Source organism: Parasteatoda tepidariorum, chromosome 11 (genome assembly GCF_982258835.1).
Source record: "Parasteatoda tepidariorum strain Cologne lab strain chromosome 11, Ptep-v5.0, whole genome shotgun sequence".
In the NCBI taxonomy this organism is placed as follows: Eukaryota; Metazoa; Arthropoda; class Arachnida; order Araneae; family Theridiidae; genus Parasteatoda; species Parasteatoda tepidariorum.
In genome coordinates this window covers 58,376,128-58,393,008 of record NC_141765.1, presented here as the reverse complement: position 1 = coordinate 58,393,008, position 16,881 = coordinate 58,376,128, and the positions used below count along the sequence as shown (strand labels likewise).

At 26.1% G+C, this 16,881-nt stretch overlaps 1 protein-coding gene across 28 annotated transcripts in view; it reads left to right on the top strand.

Moving 5' to 3' along the window:
• LOC107450919 (uncharacterized) overlaps positions 1-16,881 on the top strand; it is a 653,937-nt gene that overhangs the window by 606,066 nt on the left and 30,990 nt on the right. For 14 of the 28 annotated variants that reach the window (XM_087155134.1, XM_087155133.1, XM_087155132.1 and 11 more), the window contains 2 exons: positions 3,643-3,813; positions 10,298-10,417. The exons of 1 other annotated variant lie outside the window; for it this stretch is intronic. In XM_087155134.1, coding sequence (XP_087011260.1) covers positions 3,643-3,813; positions 10,298-10,417 — 291 coding nt within the window. The remainder of the gene's footprint in view (positions 1-3,642; positions 3,814-10,297; positions 10,418-16,881) is intronic. 13 more of the 28 variants (XM_087155138.1, XM_087155137.1, XM_087155142.1 and 10 more) reach the window with 1 other exon arrangement.

Here is a 16,881-nt window from a genome sequence, read left to right as displayed (position 1 = left end):
CGGAATTAAAAGGTAATTGTTTCGGTTTTTTGCAAAAGTACACTTTAAAAATTGTATGTACATTTTACAATCCATAAGTAAAACAACTTTCAAGTTCTTAAAAAAGCTAACAAAACTTTTTCGCAATATTTATTATTTTTTTGTTTATATATTTATTTGTTTTTGACGAAATCTAGTGAGATCGTTTGAAATATGTCATTGAAATTTGAATTTTTTATGAACTTAAAAGAACTATTATTAATATCTTTAAGGAAAAAAAAACATTTAAGTTTTATTCTTTTATCAATAATTGAGCATTTAAAAAAAAATGTAACTGTAAGATGAAAAAAGTTTTTCTTACATTTTCTCTTATTAATCGAATAATACTGTTTATAATTTTCATATGCAGTTGGTAAAAGAAAATGACTAAAAGATTAATAAGATTTTTGTCCTTATGGATTATCTTATTATCAAATGATACTGTATATAGTTTCATTAATTTGATAAAGAATATGACTAAAGATCAATAAGAGTTTTATCCTTATAGCTTATCTTATTAATCCATTGATACTGTTTATAGTTTTTATTCATTTGATAGACGATGTGACTAAAATATCAATCAGATTTTTGTCCTCATGGATTATCTTATTAATCGAATGATACTGTTGATTGCTTTCATTCGTCAAGGAAAAAAATCCTAAAAGGCTGACTCGATTTTTTTTTCTTTCTCTATTATATTTCATTAATCGAATGATACTGTTGAAATTCAGTTATTGTTATTCAGTTGTTGTGTAAAGTTTATTTCAGACATTTTTGAGCGAAAATCCTGGTGATTAAAATCCACCCCGAAGTTTAAGATTTATAATCATCTTTTTTTTAATGCAAAATAAGAATAAATGGCGTAGCGAAACTTCTGCTCTTTTTTAAGTCTTAAAACAGCTGTTACAAATCATTCATCTGTTGTTTTTTGTAATAATCATATTTATCTTCATAATGTTAGGAAAGGAAACATCTGTGCTGAAACTTTATGTCTTTGATTGTATAAAAACTCATTTTCATCGAAAAATCCGTTTAAATGAAATAGCAACCATTTATTAAGTCTGCTGCATACTCTACTAAAATACTTATTTTGTATGTGTGCAGTGATGCAGCTGTTTCTTTTTCTTCTTGCTGCTAATTTATTTTTATGAATGCGATAGTTTTATTTGTTCTGAATCCTTTGGCAGTTTATTTTTTTTTTGTTTCGTTCTGACTTCATTAATTGTAAACATAAGTTATGTTCTTGTGTTTGAAGTAGGATTACGCCTTAAAAGAAATTTTACAGATTAAATCTATATCTTTATAGCTTAAGTCTGGTCAGACAAAAAATTCTTTTCTGGAACTAGTTCATCAGGGACGGGAGAAAAAAGTATTTATTTTTGACTTAGTTGACATAGTTCTATCTACAGTTAAATATTTATACTTTCTCAATTGAAACTTAAGTCATTTCATATATATACTTTCAGAACTTAAATCATTGGTATATTTATACTTTCTAGATTGGGATTTAAGTCATTGATTACTAACATTATATTTCAGACTAATATATTTCTTGTTAATTTTTCTATTAACTCCTGATGAAATAGCGTTGCTTCGTATCTATTTTACGTTTTTGTATTAGTTTTAACTAGTGGGAATTCAATCTCTTATTGCTTATTGATTAATTCTCCTTGTAATTCACTTGAAATTTTTTTTATTAATAATTCCACTTTTATAAGAAAGATTATATATTTTTAACTGTACTGCAGTTACATATATACATACTTTCTGAATTGAAACTTCATAGTCATTAGTTTAATTATTTATATATCAAAACGAATCATTGATATTCTGATGGGTTTTCCATTATTCTTGGTGATATAGCTTCTATTGGTATTCTGATGATGTGGCATCCGTTGTACATTTTGTTAATCGAATTTTATTTTAAGGATTGGTATTTTAATTATGTCATAGTTCCTTAAGTCATTTAATTTTTTTTTTAATTCACGTTGTTTTCTGTTTACAGTCGCTAACGCTTAAAAATCGTAGAAAGGGCTCTGAATTCCTATAAGACCCAAGGAATCAACCTAGACGCGAGGAAAAATTTTCAGATTTCAAGAAATTAAATTAATTTTTATATAAAATTCTTAAATTGATATTTTTTTTCCACACATAAAAATTAGTCAAATCATATTTCTTATGATATTTGAAGCCAGTTCTTTTTACGAAACATTCTAAAAACCAGTAAAATATTAAGTAATAATTTATAATAATAATTTAAAAAAGTAGTTTACATGATTTGCGATGTCGATAGCTTACAGACAGTCTCTTGATAGTGGTCGATCTAAGATTTTGAGCTTTCATTACAAGCCTCAGCTCATTAAAAACATGTAAACAAATAGTAAAAAGATAAAAGACAATAGACATACGACAAGATGAACTTTACGTCAGTTATAAATCATATAGATTAAATAAGACGTTTTGTTAAGTTGGGAGTTGACTATATAGGTAGTCCTAAATCTGGTATTGTATTTTTCTTTTCTCCATAATTTTTATACACATAGAATGAAATAATTTAAGAACTGATTAACCTTGGGGAAAATATTAAAGGGTTCTAGCATATCTTTCTTCCTTAGTCTGCCTTTTTATTGGTATGTATATGCACTTTTATGATTTAAAAAGAAGGGTGTTCTAAATTTTTTTACAAGCATGCCACGGAAAGATATGTTTATTAAAGTTAATAATCGATTCTAAAAAATAATGGTTCGTAAAATAATTGAATGTATCTTCTGAAAGTTTTGTTTTTCATCATTTCCTACTGTTCACTTTCAAGAATATTTTTCTATGCACTTCTCTTTGATTCTTTCGAATGTCTGTTATGTTTTAAATTGGAGTGAATTTATGATATCGTTTATTTCAAAATATTATAAATTATTATACCAAAAGTAATTGGACAAATTTTACTTTGTGTTAATTTCTTGTGGACAAAATATATAATGCTACTTTGCTTTTTCTGAAAATAAAAGTATATCATTTATACAATACTGTGCCATTTTGCACCATGCTTTAAAACTATGCTTAATATCTGTTAGAGATTTGCATTACGCTCTCTATCATTATTTCGAATTTTTGCTGGAAAATTTCTTTTTACTTGTAGTATATCAGACACAGATTGAGATGAAAAGTAGGCTCATTGAATATAATATAGTGTTTCAGACACATCAAATGACATTTGCATCAAATTTAGATGCAAAAATAGACATTTCTTTATTATAGTATATCAGACGCGGGATTCGATGCAAAAATAGACAATTATTTGTTATAAAATGTATAGCAGTCTCGTGCCATTTCGTACCTTATCCTTACGTTTTAGATAAATATCTAGTGGCTGATGAAAATTTACTTTATGTTTTCTATCTAATAATTGTTAGCCATCAGATAATACTTTAAACTGTGAGTGTCCTCTTACTTTTGGTATGATCATGTAGTATTTTAATCGAGTTTTTTAGCTGTTAAAGCTGTTTTAAATTATTTTGCATGTTGGCTAAGTATATTGGCTTTTGGCCTAAAGTATATTGGCTTTTGGCAGATTTTCTGCTTCCTCGAATAGATTCCTAAAAAGATGTTTTTTGTTGTCCCTTAAAGGGCTGCGGGGATATCCTCTTGAGTGACCCCCAGTTGTCTCTGACGCCGGTTCTGGTTGATACCCAAATCCAGAGACTGTCCGAGACTACGGAGAGCATGATCCCACAACTACTGATGCAGCTTGACCCTAAACTTCCCAATAGCAAGAAGAGGATGAGTAAAGAATTAGAGGTATGGGCCATTTTTTGGCGTTTGCCCTCTGGCGAGATTGTCTCTTTTTCTTTCATTTGTTGTGCTTGTGTGGCTCAATTTTTCTCTTTATTCTCGACTTTGAAATATTTAAATTTTTTTTCAATCTGTTTTGAACTTGTGTTTATGCCAAATATGTATGCCAAAAATAAGTACGTAATTTTTTGCTCAACAAATAATAAATGTTTTAAATTATACTTTAATGAGGTTTATTACATTTAGTATGACTCAGGATTGGAAAAAAAGGAATACCCAATTTTTACGATCGGTTTTAAATTTATTGCCAAAAAAGGAACATTAATCGTGTTCGCGAAGTATTAGTTTAAGTCAAACATAGATCTGGTAACTTAAATTGGGGTATAAAATTTTTAACTTTTACCATTTGTTTTGAGCTTATTGTCTTTCCCGAAGCATTCGAACATATAATTCACATTGTATGATTTCACCTTTTATGTTTTAACCTTATTGACTTTCATGAAATATAAGAACATACAATTTGCATTGTATGATTTCACAATCATTAAAGATTTGTAAAAATGATTGTTGTACAACTTGTTTGTGCTATTCGCAACGCAATGTAAAAAATATTACTAATTTTGTATGAGATTATGATCGATATTTCGATTTTGAACTTTATTTCTTTCAAGTGTAAAGGTGTGTATTTTTTTCTTTTTCATTTTTTTTCACAAATAGTTGGAAAATAACTGCTTCATTCAAAAATTATGTTTAACTTTTACCATTCTGATATTACCGAAGCAGTTCAAACTTTTTGTTTATATAAATGCATTTGATGCAAGTTTTTATTTCCAATGAACAATCGCTGAAATTATTGCTTTAAGTTAAATTTATGTGAGATAGTAATATTTAAAAAAAACGCTTTGATCTGAGGGGATATTTACGATGCCATCTACTTTTATCGTTTTGTTTATTCTGAAATTGTAAAAGTAAATAAAATTCGATTTTTTTTTTTTAGAAAATACTTCTTTTTTTTTTAAACATGTGTGGACTGGTCTGTACTTTACAGGAAAATATACTTTTAAAAAGATTAAAAATTGCTCTATTCCTTTTAGAAAGAAAAAATAAGTTTTGCATGTTCATTAACAGTTTTTTCTGATTTTCTGAATGTTTTAGTTGTATTATATTCCTTGCATTCTTAAAATGCATTCTCTTCAATTAAATTGTTTTTTAATTGTTTTGCATTTCTCTTCCGTTTGATATTATTCTTATGATATTTTTGCTCATAATTCGCGAAAGTATAAAATGCTTAGTTTAAACAAAGTAATAACTTTTTTATATAAACAATTTTCTTAATTTTGAAAGTGTACTAACTTTTTAAACTACGAAATATATATGTAAGGAATATTTTTAGTCCGAAAAATTCCAATTCGTAAAAAGAAAAAAAAAAGTCAAAGTAACTAACTGAAATTGGCAAAATTTTGTATAGAAAGGGATTCGTGTAACGTTTTTGTGTAATTTTATTGTTATTGCCTAGTAAATATTGTTATGGAAATAGTAGTAAAAATGAAGTTTCTTTCATCTTTATATATAAATATCGTTATTTGAAAATTAGTTATTAAACGTAAATGAATATCTATTGTGTATGTTTACTCGATTTTAAACGAACGAATTAAAACTTATTAATTTTGCATCTTAAGTAGTCTTTAAAGTCATGCACGCAATCAATCGTAAGTTCCAGCTTTGTTTGTTATTGAGAAATCTACCGAACTTAGTTAGAATGAAATTTGTTTTATCTTAAGCATAAACCTTCTAAAATATTGCGAAGTTCTGAAGAAAAAAAATCGTCCAATCGATACTTAATGTATTCTAAAGAAATGTTCATTGTAAAAACACTTTTAACTACTTAATTGGGTTTTGTTTTAAGAGGAACTTGATTATTTAAGAGAGATCGCCCGCGAAGAATTAATCTCATCCCTAAAAGAAACATAGCTTGCACATAAAATCAAAACTGAGTAAACACTGACTCTTGGTTTTAAATTTAAAAGCCTAGATTTAATCGGAATAAGTCTCCAGCGCTGAATATTAATGCTGCAAGAGAAAACAAAAAAAAAAAACGAGTTTAAAATTGAGAGTAAGTTCAATGTATGTTTTTAGAGCTCTTTTCTTTCAAAAATGGAAGCTCCTTTTCTCATAGACAGTTGGCCTAGAGGCCATATCCGACCTGCTTTTAATACATCCTATTTGCATATCGATTTCTCTTTGACGCCCCTAAAGGATCAGCCCCATTTCTTTTAACGATAAAAAAAAGCGTATGCGCCCTGAAAGAAGAAAGCTCTGGTCGAAAGGGCGGGATAATGGCTTGACAAGTGGGATGGTAAAAGATCTTTTTGTTACTGGAATAAGAGTACCCAAAAAATATATCCAATAATAAAAGCATATTTCTTTGCAATGTCATTTGACAATGAGGTTCTTGTTAACTACCTGCATCCTCAGAGATATTTCTTTTACCACTAGTTCTTTCTATGATTTTTTTCCCCTCACCATAGAAACGCATCGTTGCACTGCTTGTGGCTTTGAACTGACTTAGATAGTGGGCGTGGGCATGCATATGACAATGAAACCTGGACAGGTGGGCTTGAGTCTCTTTTGGAGTTTTGAAAGCTTTGTAATATAACTGCATATTAATTGTTACATTTTGTATGAAACGATTGGAAAGGGTTTTGTTCTGGAAAGTTTTTTTGACAACCAGCGGCGCTTAAGATGTGCAAAGATTTGTTTGTGTTAGAAGTTGATTTGAGATAGGAAAACAATTTACAAATGGGTATCTTTTGCTATAAAAAACACAATAGGGTTTTACTTATCAACTTTTTTCTTTTAGTTTTTTCCCCCCTTTTGTGTGCAATACCCACTGAGCACTTGTATCAAAGTAATGCATGTGTTGCTTTGTATTGGTGCTATGAACACAAAGTTGCATGCTTTATTGTATGAAAGATTTTCATATGGTATCATCGATCATTATTTTCTTCAGAAAGAATAAATAATTAGCTTCCAAGCTCTGTCTTTTTTTTTTCTCTCTAGATTCTCAACTACTTTAGTGTTTGTTGTTTAAACGAAACTACAGTAAGACAAAGTTGGAAAAAATGTTTCCTTTTTTTTTTCATGATAAGATGCAACTTTTTTAACAGAATGAGTTAGAAATAATAAGATTTCTTATTAATTATGAAGCGTTTGACTCTTATTTAATCAATATATCTGATTTTTTTTTAAAGAAAAACTGAGATAACTGACAACTTTTTCGAAATCTAGTAAGGTCACATTTTGTAATTTCTCAGTAAAACCCATGTAAGAAGTTTTTCGTAAGAAATGAAGAAAAAACTTCTCAAACGGTCAAACTTTTTTAGCGGGTTGGCTAAAATTATAAATCTATGCTTTGAGATTGATATGCAGAAGTTCTTGTTTCTTTAAGAATGTCATACACGTATTGAGTGATACTTATTGAAATTTAACTTAAGTATTAACACTAAACATACCAACACTTTACAATACAATACAGCATGCAGTAACCGGTCTTTTGACCGACTATAGTGTGCTTAGTGCTAACAAACTGAAACATTAATAAACAAATGTGTACTGAGGTTTCAATAACAATTAGTTTCATTTCTAAAGACTTTTGCATGCTTTTTTCTGGTGATTTTCTATGTTTTAGACTGAAAATTAAAAGTCTGATAAAACTTTTTAACAGGAGAAAAGTTAAAAACAAAATTTCTTAAGAGGTTTGGTTCAGCATTGTACAGATAGAGATAAAATGGTAATGAAAATATAAATTACTTAAACGGGAATTTCATAAACGATTTTTATTGTATATATTTATCTGGTCAACCAATGGACACGAATGCTGATTTGATTAGTCCAGTGGCTATGAATTATCAAAATAGTTGTAATAATAATAAAAATCTCTATACAAACAAAACAAAATAATTTTATGTTTTATTTCTCATAAACTTAAAAATAGTTAAATTCTTTGTTTGTTTTTCCCTTAAAAATTCACAAATTGATACCGTATTATCTGTTTTAAGAATGATGTATATGATATTAACATTTTACAGTCTGGAAATTTATAATCCTCTTCTGTTAATTTTGAACTAAATTATGTACTTTTAAAATCTTTTAAATTGCTCTGAATATTTTTAATTTAAATTTCATACCTTTTAGGTAAAGCATTTAATTACCTAAAAAAATAAACAGTCGTAGTAAAACTATAATTTATTTACCTAGTAAAACACATTTCTTATAATAGATTAGATGATAGTTATTGTAATAGTTATTTTCTCTAGTTATACTAAAATACTGCTTTTAGTTCGGTACTGGTCAGAGTTGCTTTTTTCTGCTTAAAACTTATTTTAACCTGTAGTTTCTTTTTTTTTTCTTTCTTTCTTTTCCTGTCTTATCTAAAATGCGTGGCTATTGTTTTTAGTTGTGTTTAACCGAATAAGCCAGCCATAGCATATTGTGTCTAAAAATTAAGTTGAAATGCCAATAAATTGTATATTTTTTAAACTAACTATCAAGTTCATATTTAACCCTTTGTACCCCCAACTATTTTTAAATACACATATTTACAATCTCCAAAATTTGCAGTAATAGTCATAAAACATTAGGTTGTTCCGTATGAAATACGGAGTATACTCTGTAAATTAATATGGAACAGCGTAATATAGTTGACAAGCGGTAGGTAAGAATTTGTTTTTAAATTTCAAGACAATTGTTTTCCCTCTTTGGCAATATCACCTTAGATGTGACTGTGGATTTCAAAGGGTTAAGTACTACTATTTCATTATTATAATTTAATATAAAAATCTGGATGCAAATCTTCCTTCATATCGATATACATGTACCGTTGTAACTTGTTTTGGTAATTTTGGATCCCATCTAAATGATATCAAAAGGTAATATTATCATTACAATGATATATTAAGGAATTACTACAAAAAAAACTTTTACTTATCCAATAAACTTTCACTAAATATGAATAACTGTATTATATTATAATAAATATTGAATGTTATTAATCAATCTAATAACATTCAAGTCCGAAATTATTATTATTATTTAGCTTACTTTGCATTTTTTTTAAAAAATTGTTTTGTATAAACAAAAATAAAATTATTATTTTTGCAGTATTTTTTGATTTTTTTTTTTTTTTTTATTAAATAAAGAAGTTCCGAAAATCAGGAACCTTTTTTAAGTAGAGGCATGTTTAATATTTATAAATAGCCTCTTACAATTCTTAAACACTAGGGGGAATTCATTATAAGGCATCTATACGTCTCTTATTATTTGTTCTTTTGTTTTGATTACAAATAAATCTGCTGAGTTCTCACTGCATAATGATGCATCGTTATGTCATTCTCCATTGTCTATTTATTTTTTTAAGCCTCCGTTTTTTACAAGTTGCGGTGATAATTTGCTGAAAGACAATGAGTTCTCTTTTTCTAAATAAGAATAAAAAGTTTAAAAAAAATTCCTACAGTGTACAGTTAATGTACGAGATTCATTGAAGCTAGAAGTCATACATCTTTAGAGACACTTCACAAACTTCTGATCCCTAAAAAAAAAAATTCACAAAACTTATAACGAAAAAACGCACCATTAAAAAAAAATCTCAATGGACGCTTCCTATAGTGTCAATATACATCTTGTATGTGTAATGAAACGTGTCTTTCACAAGATTCTAAACTCTCTCCATCTACCTTTTTATGTTCAAAAATTTGTACATTTTTACATAAATGTATTTATAGTTTAAAAATAAATTATGTATTTCATCAAAAAAGAAACTCCGTTTTTCACAAAAATAGTTTTCACAAAATATTTATATTGGTAATTCCAAAAGCAGAATATCTTATTTTTATTCATTGAAAGGGTGTTCAACTTAGTACTATATCTTTCTTAAACGTTTAGCAACCCTGTTTTTTCCTCTTCTGTTTTTCACCAAAATTGACCTTTGTGTTCAGCATTACTTAGCAAATCACTATTAAAAAATGCAGATGAAAAGCACAGCGTATAGAAATTCTAAATCTACTATTTAGAATATATGGTCAACGTAATTGACCCACAGATTGACCAATTCACAACTTAATTTAAAAATTCAAGTCAAACAGCAATAAAAATAACCCCCCAAATAATTACAAATACTCGATGACCTTTAAACCCCAATATTATTCGTATAATTGGTGAAATAAATGCTGATTTATATGATATGTAAAGTGACCAAAAGTTTTGATGTCCAAAATAATTTTTTTTTTTAAAATCGAGGGGCATTTATTAATGCGAAATATAATTTTTAAATAAGAAAACCGTAAAACAATACCTAAAAAATCACATCGATATCATATATCGTTTAGTTTCTATTTAGATTTTAATACTTCTTATTTTATCACCCTTTATATGCTTGTTTTATGTAATGAATCTAACAATAGTGATATATTTTCTCCTTTTTTGTGTATTTTAGTATGTCATGAACATGCCTGAAGATGACCCAAGGCGGATGGATGAAATTCGGAAGTATGCAGCAATTTATGGAAGATTTGATTGCAAAAGAAAAGCAGAAAAACCTTTAACTTTGCATGAGGTATAACACAATCCTAATTCTCTTCCTCCTTTATTTATTTATTTATTTTATTCCTTTCTATTTCAAGTGACTAACACTTCTTTGTAGCTTAATATCTCCTCTTCTGCGCATGAATCTTCTTTCATTTGTCTTCTACAATTAGAGTTTTAAAAGGTGATTTTTCTTTTTTCATGTTACAGCCAAGATAACGCCAACTATATTAATTTGCTCTATGCTGGTGGAAGAAAATGGGCTTTTGCAATTGACCTTTATTGTTGACATTTCATTTTTATATTATAAGAAAATGAAAAACTCTACTAACCATTCGAATAATATCACACCCAGGAAAACTTTTTCTTCCTTGTGTGCTTCATGACCCCCAGAAGGGGTAACTCCTCTAGTGATGAACTTTATTTATTTATTTATTGTTTGTGGAACATTTTGGTTCCTAATAAAGATTTATTTATTGTAATTATTATTATTAAGTGTATTTGTGTGAATGTTTATATTATTGGGTATGTGTGCCTTATTGGACAACTCAGAGGTAAGCTTTTTTATTCAGACTTTTTTACCCCCTTTACATAAAGTTCAGATGCGACATAGAAGACATTTTTTATAAATCAATTATTCAGGTAAGAAATCAAATTCACGTTGCTGATATATCATCTTTATGAAATGTTTTGAAATATATGATGTTGTTGACTTCTTCTTTGAATCTAATTTTTCACTTTTCAGTTCCAGCTTTCCCATTTCTTATTTCTCTGTTTATTTCTGCGTTGTATCAATTAAAAAAAAAAATAATAGTTTTCCTCCACGATTTTAATCGACTCTTAAATGCTATGGTTTCACCTGTTCTTAATAAACTTTCTTTATCTTCTTTATTATGAACTCAATAATTCTTGTGCAATTATTGTATTGGTAGAATACTAGTTTAAATTTCCGTTTATATTTTCAAATTATAATTCTCTGAATTGTGAAAAAGAGTTTAACTATTTTTGAATTTCTATGTCTTTTATGATGTTATTAAAACTGTTTTATTTAATCTAATATCAAAAATATGTGTTTTTTATGGTTTAAAGCCTGTCAGAGTAATTTTATGGTCTTTTTTTTTTTTTTTTTTTTAATTTTGAACTTAATACCAGCTCTTATCAAAACTTTTAATAACTATTATAGTATAAACTTTTCAAAAAAACAATTTTTAAAATTTTTTAGTCATTTTTATTAAAAAAAAGTTTTTACTTTTTTCCTGACTGTTTTTGAAACGATCATCCATCTAAAAATTATTAAAAAATAGTTTTCAACTTTACTAATTATTATACTTAAAACAAGTAACAATCAAATAAACCATTTCAATTGGTGTATATCCCTAAAAGAAAGTAATGTAGAAAAAAAACACATTTTTCCCCTGAAAAATTAATAATCAAATTAGATTAAATTATATTTTGGTGTCCACTTAATTATTTTTTGTAAGTTGTAAAAATTTATTAATTCATTATTATTTATCTGTAAATATTTTTTAATGTATTTTTTTATTGATAAAATCTTGTAATTTTCTTTTACATTACTTTTACCAGTTGATAAAAAAGTAAGGAAAATAAATTTTGACTAAAAATAAACTCGTTTTGGGTTTATTTTTAAAGGGTTAACCAAATTTTAAACAAAAACAAACGAATGACAAAAAATCCCCATTTAAAATGCGTATTTAATTTTCCTGGGCTTCTGAGCCGCCATGGCGGAACTAGATGAAAAGGAGCCTGCATAATTTTTCTCATACCAATCGATATTAGAAAATAACAGCAAGCACTAGGAAAAAACAGCGAGCGAAAAGAAAAGATGAAAAAAAAGGGGCTGCAAGCAAATGCGTGGAATGAAGGAGAAAAAGCTCTTACGCAATTTCGATAACCGTACCGCCATCTAGGGGAAAGCTTCAAAACTAAACGTTAGGAATTTGTTCAGAATATAGTTGCATCGGGATTTTATAATTTAAATTAATAATTCATAATCAAAATTTGATATAATTTTTTTAAATAGGTATTCTAAATACTTATTAAAATTCCATCGCTAAAATTTTTTGAATTTATCTCAGAAATATATACGTATCCGAAACCTACATAACAACTTAAAAGTTTTACTTGTTCATAACACCTCCTATACTTGTCTTTTATAATTTTTACTACATACAGTGAGGCTTTAATGCATTATTTCTATTAAAAAATTAAACGTAACTATTTTTGTAAGCAAGAACTTATATTCCGCTGCAATTACTGTCACTTAATTGTACTATTTTTTAATTAACATTTTTAAAAGAATATTTTATTTAAGAAAAAACTGAAAATACTGTAACACTTTATTGGATAATTTCTTTGATATTTTATTGATAATAAGTAAATATTCACACACAGATTTGGAAACTTCAGTTCAGCTCTGATTGCTGTCAAAACTATGTTATTATTTACTATAATTTAATAAAGATTCTTAGTTTAAAAGTAAAACTAAAATGTGATTTTTTTTATTTTTTTAAATCCAATTCTGCCCTTTAAAAACATTTCAAAATTATTGTTCTTGTAGGGTTTTTTTACTAATAGTATTCCTTTCGCAAAATGTAATATTTTTAATTAATGATGACCAACTAAATTACTATAAATAAACTATTATATTCACTTTTGTAATAAATTCCTCATTTTTATCGAAATTGTAGAATTTGTAAAATTTATATCATACAAATATTCGTTATAGATATCTCAAGAAGACTTGAAACAGCGAAACAAAAATATAAATTTTTTCAAAATTTAAAAAAGTTTTTATTAAAAATTTAAATTTTTTTATTACTACTACTCAAGTATTTAGTTTTTTTTTTTTTAAGAACTGTAGTTTTGTTTAAAAAATTAAATAAGTTGTTTTGCTTACCTCTAAATAAAGCTACTTATACAAATGTATTTCACTCAACTATTTCATCATATTTTTTTAGCTTATTATCATGAGTTTTTAAACTATTCCTCATTTTAAAAACGGAATTGATTTGTGCATATTATTTTAAAAGAACAAATAATATATTTTTTAAACTATTATTTGTTTAAGATTTTGTTTATTTTAATATTATATGTTTGTCAAATTTTCTGAAAACAACTATACATTTAGGTATTATTATTTAAATATGACGTCCTTTTTTTCTCTTTTGTTGTAAATTATCTTAAACCAAAAAATAGCTTATTTGAAAATTTCTTATGCGAAATTGTTGAATAAGCATTTAGTCGTTTAGATTATATTGTTTTCTTTATTGTTTTTTATTATTTTTGAAAAGATGTTTTATTTGAATTTTGTTATTTGTATTTATTTTTTGATTTCCATCAAATTTTAAAGCTTTTTATAGATTATTATTTTATAAGTTTTGATTTATATATGCAATACTTTGAATAAAAAGTATTTAAATTAAGTTGTCTTTTTATTTATTCTTTGGTTTTTAAAGTTTGAACGTCCGTCCTGCCTTGAAATAACAAATCTTGCTAATAATTTGTTCCCATTAAAAATTATTTAAAAAATAGTATGGCTTTCTGCGAATTAATGAAATTAAACTGTCTTTTAATCAAGACTCTAATCTAAATCAAACCTTTTTAATTCATTTTTTTTCGGTAACTTTTTAAGTACTTATGTCATATAATTTCAAAACTTAACTCTAAAAGCATTAGCAACCTGATAGATTTTAATTTTTTACAAAGAAATTTACAAAACGATTATTTTGCAATATTGAAAACATAAATTTGACCAATTTAAATAAATATTTTTTCCATATTGTTTAAAAAAATTAAACAATTACAAAAGTTTTTTTAAAGTTCAAGTATTTTCTTGTTTCTTCGTTTTTTAAGGGCTTATCTCTTATTTAAATTATGGTATCTATTATAATTTCTTCTAAAATATAATTATCAAAACCTATTTCAACCATAATATTATTAGAAAGGTCAATTTACAATATTAAAATCATAATAAGAGCGAAACTATTGACTGCAGTTATTATTTTTCTTTCCTAATCTTAGTATTCAATCCTTAAAAAATTTTAATTCAATGCAGCAAATCCTGTTTGTTTTTTTAAATTATTATTATTACTGTGGATATTTTCCCAAATGTTTCTCAGGTTTTTAGTTATGACCTCTTTTATTTATATTGTTATTTTTCTAACTTTACTCCAAATATTTCTTCTTACTTTGTGATGGGAAACTTTGCGTACAAATTCCTATCATTTTTCTAAAACGAGATATTGGAATATAGTTTACCTATTTTTGTCTCTCTCTCTCAATCTTAGGAATTCAACCTTGTTGTTTTTATTAAAAATTTTGTTGCAAAATGAGTTTTTCCAATTTTCACTTCAATTCAATACAATGCTTTTTATTATTTTAAGTTTTTTGGGAAATTGCAAAATTTTGTTTTCAAATAATAATAGTTAACATTTAAATTTCACTTTACACAAAATTATAGCATACCTGTTTTTCACTTTCCCAATCTTCGCACTTCAACATAGTTATCAGTGTCCCAAATTAAGTTTTCTTTGCTTCATTTTTTAAAGATTTTTTCTTTTTTTTCATTTTGTTTAGATTTTTTCTTTTATTGTCCCTTTGTTGCTTTACGTTATATAACCTGAAGTTTTCCTAAATTTTCGCTTGAAACGTGACAGTTGGTTTTAATTTTCCCTGTAGTTTTTTTTTTTTCTAATTGTAGTAAATAAAATATCAATGTTTCAAATCGTTTTTTTTTTCCCTTAATAATAGTATTAAAGTCTACGAGCAAAAGTTTTAACATTTCAAATCCTTTTTAATGTTGAAAATTCAATATATTTTTTTCTTTTCATTTATGGAACTGCTATCGGATTTTTTTAATTTAAAATTCAACTCTTTCATTGCTTTGTCTTCCCTATTTTTCGCCCTTTCAATCTTAATTAAACGTAATTTTTTTCTTTTACTGTTTCAAACTTTATCCATTTTAATATCATGAAAAATCATGATCATATTTTAAAATTATTAAAATATTTAAGAAATATAAGAATTAGTTTTAAAAAATTATGCATATAAAATAAAATTATTAAAATTTATAAATTTCTTAGTCAACAGTAGTTTTTTTTTTTTTTTTGCTAAGCAATAAATAAATTAAGATTTTTTTAAAAAAAACTAACATTAAAATTATGTGTCTAGGTTATTAATATGAACCCATATAATTGAAATAATTAATCACTTAGATTATCTTTAAACTTAAACGATGCATTTAAAGTTTGATGAATGCTTTTCACTCGAGTTTGAATCAAAATCAAAATTGTAAGGCCTTTGAATATGTATTTTACTTGTTATTTCAATTTCAATGGCAAATTCTTTTTGCTTTAAGTATTTATCGTCGTAATATATTTAAATTAAATTTGGAGGAAAAAAAATTTTAATAAAATATTTAAACATGTCGCGTAAATTTTGCAGGTCTGATAACTAATTTAAGTTATTTCTTGCCTTGAGCAAAATATGTTCTCTTTTTATTCTTTATAATAAAGAAAACCATGTTGTTAAACATTCCAATCGTACCTTAGGGCAAGTGGGAGTTATTTCGGTGTTTCAATAAGAAAGGTATTATTCGAAAACCTGATTTAATGGCCTTGATTTTTATTTACCTAATATTTATATTTAAACAAATTTTAAATTCAGAAGGTCATTTAGTGTTTTTCTGTTTTATATATATATATGTATATTATTAAAAACAGCACGTACGTAATTTTAAGTTTCTAAACCAGATTTAGACAGTTGTGTTAGGTACCTTGAAGAATCAAGTATTTTATTTTGATAGACATTCAGCTAAAAAAATTTCATTTTAAGTCACACTGTCTTTCATTTCAGTTATTTTTCTTGATTAAGTCCGAATAATCATCTAAAGAAACTGACCATTTTATTCACGCAGCTTTCGATTCAGCCAAACTACCTAATTTCTTGCCGAAAAAAAAAGCATTTTGATTTACACCTATTTCAATTAAACTAAATTATTTTATTGTGATTGGATATCTGGTTAAAATAAAATAGCATATTTATTCGTACATCTTTTATTTTACAAGTATTATATCCGATTGCAATGTAAACTTAAAATGCATTGCCCAGCTTTAAACAAAATGCAAAAATTATTTTCCCGTTATCGGTTAGTTGTGAAACTTTGAACTATACCAAAATAATCACTAAACTAGTATACTAATTAATAATATTTTTACTGCGTTTATTTAATATTTTTAGTCATTTTAGCTGATTTGAAACTTAAAGAAAATGAAATTAAGTTAAATCCATGTAAGCTTAAACTTGAAATTTCAAACATAATCGGTTATAGGAATTCGTCATTTACATATCACTCCTTAATTTACACAATTAAATTTTTTTCCTCGCTGAGGAAATCATATTTTTTTTAATTTATAATATAATAGATTGATATGTTTAGTTAATAATTCTAATAATTTTAAAATTTAATATAATAAA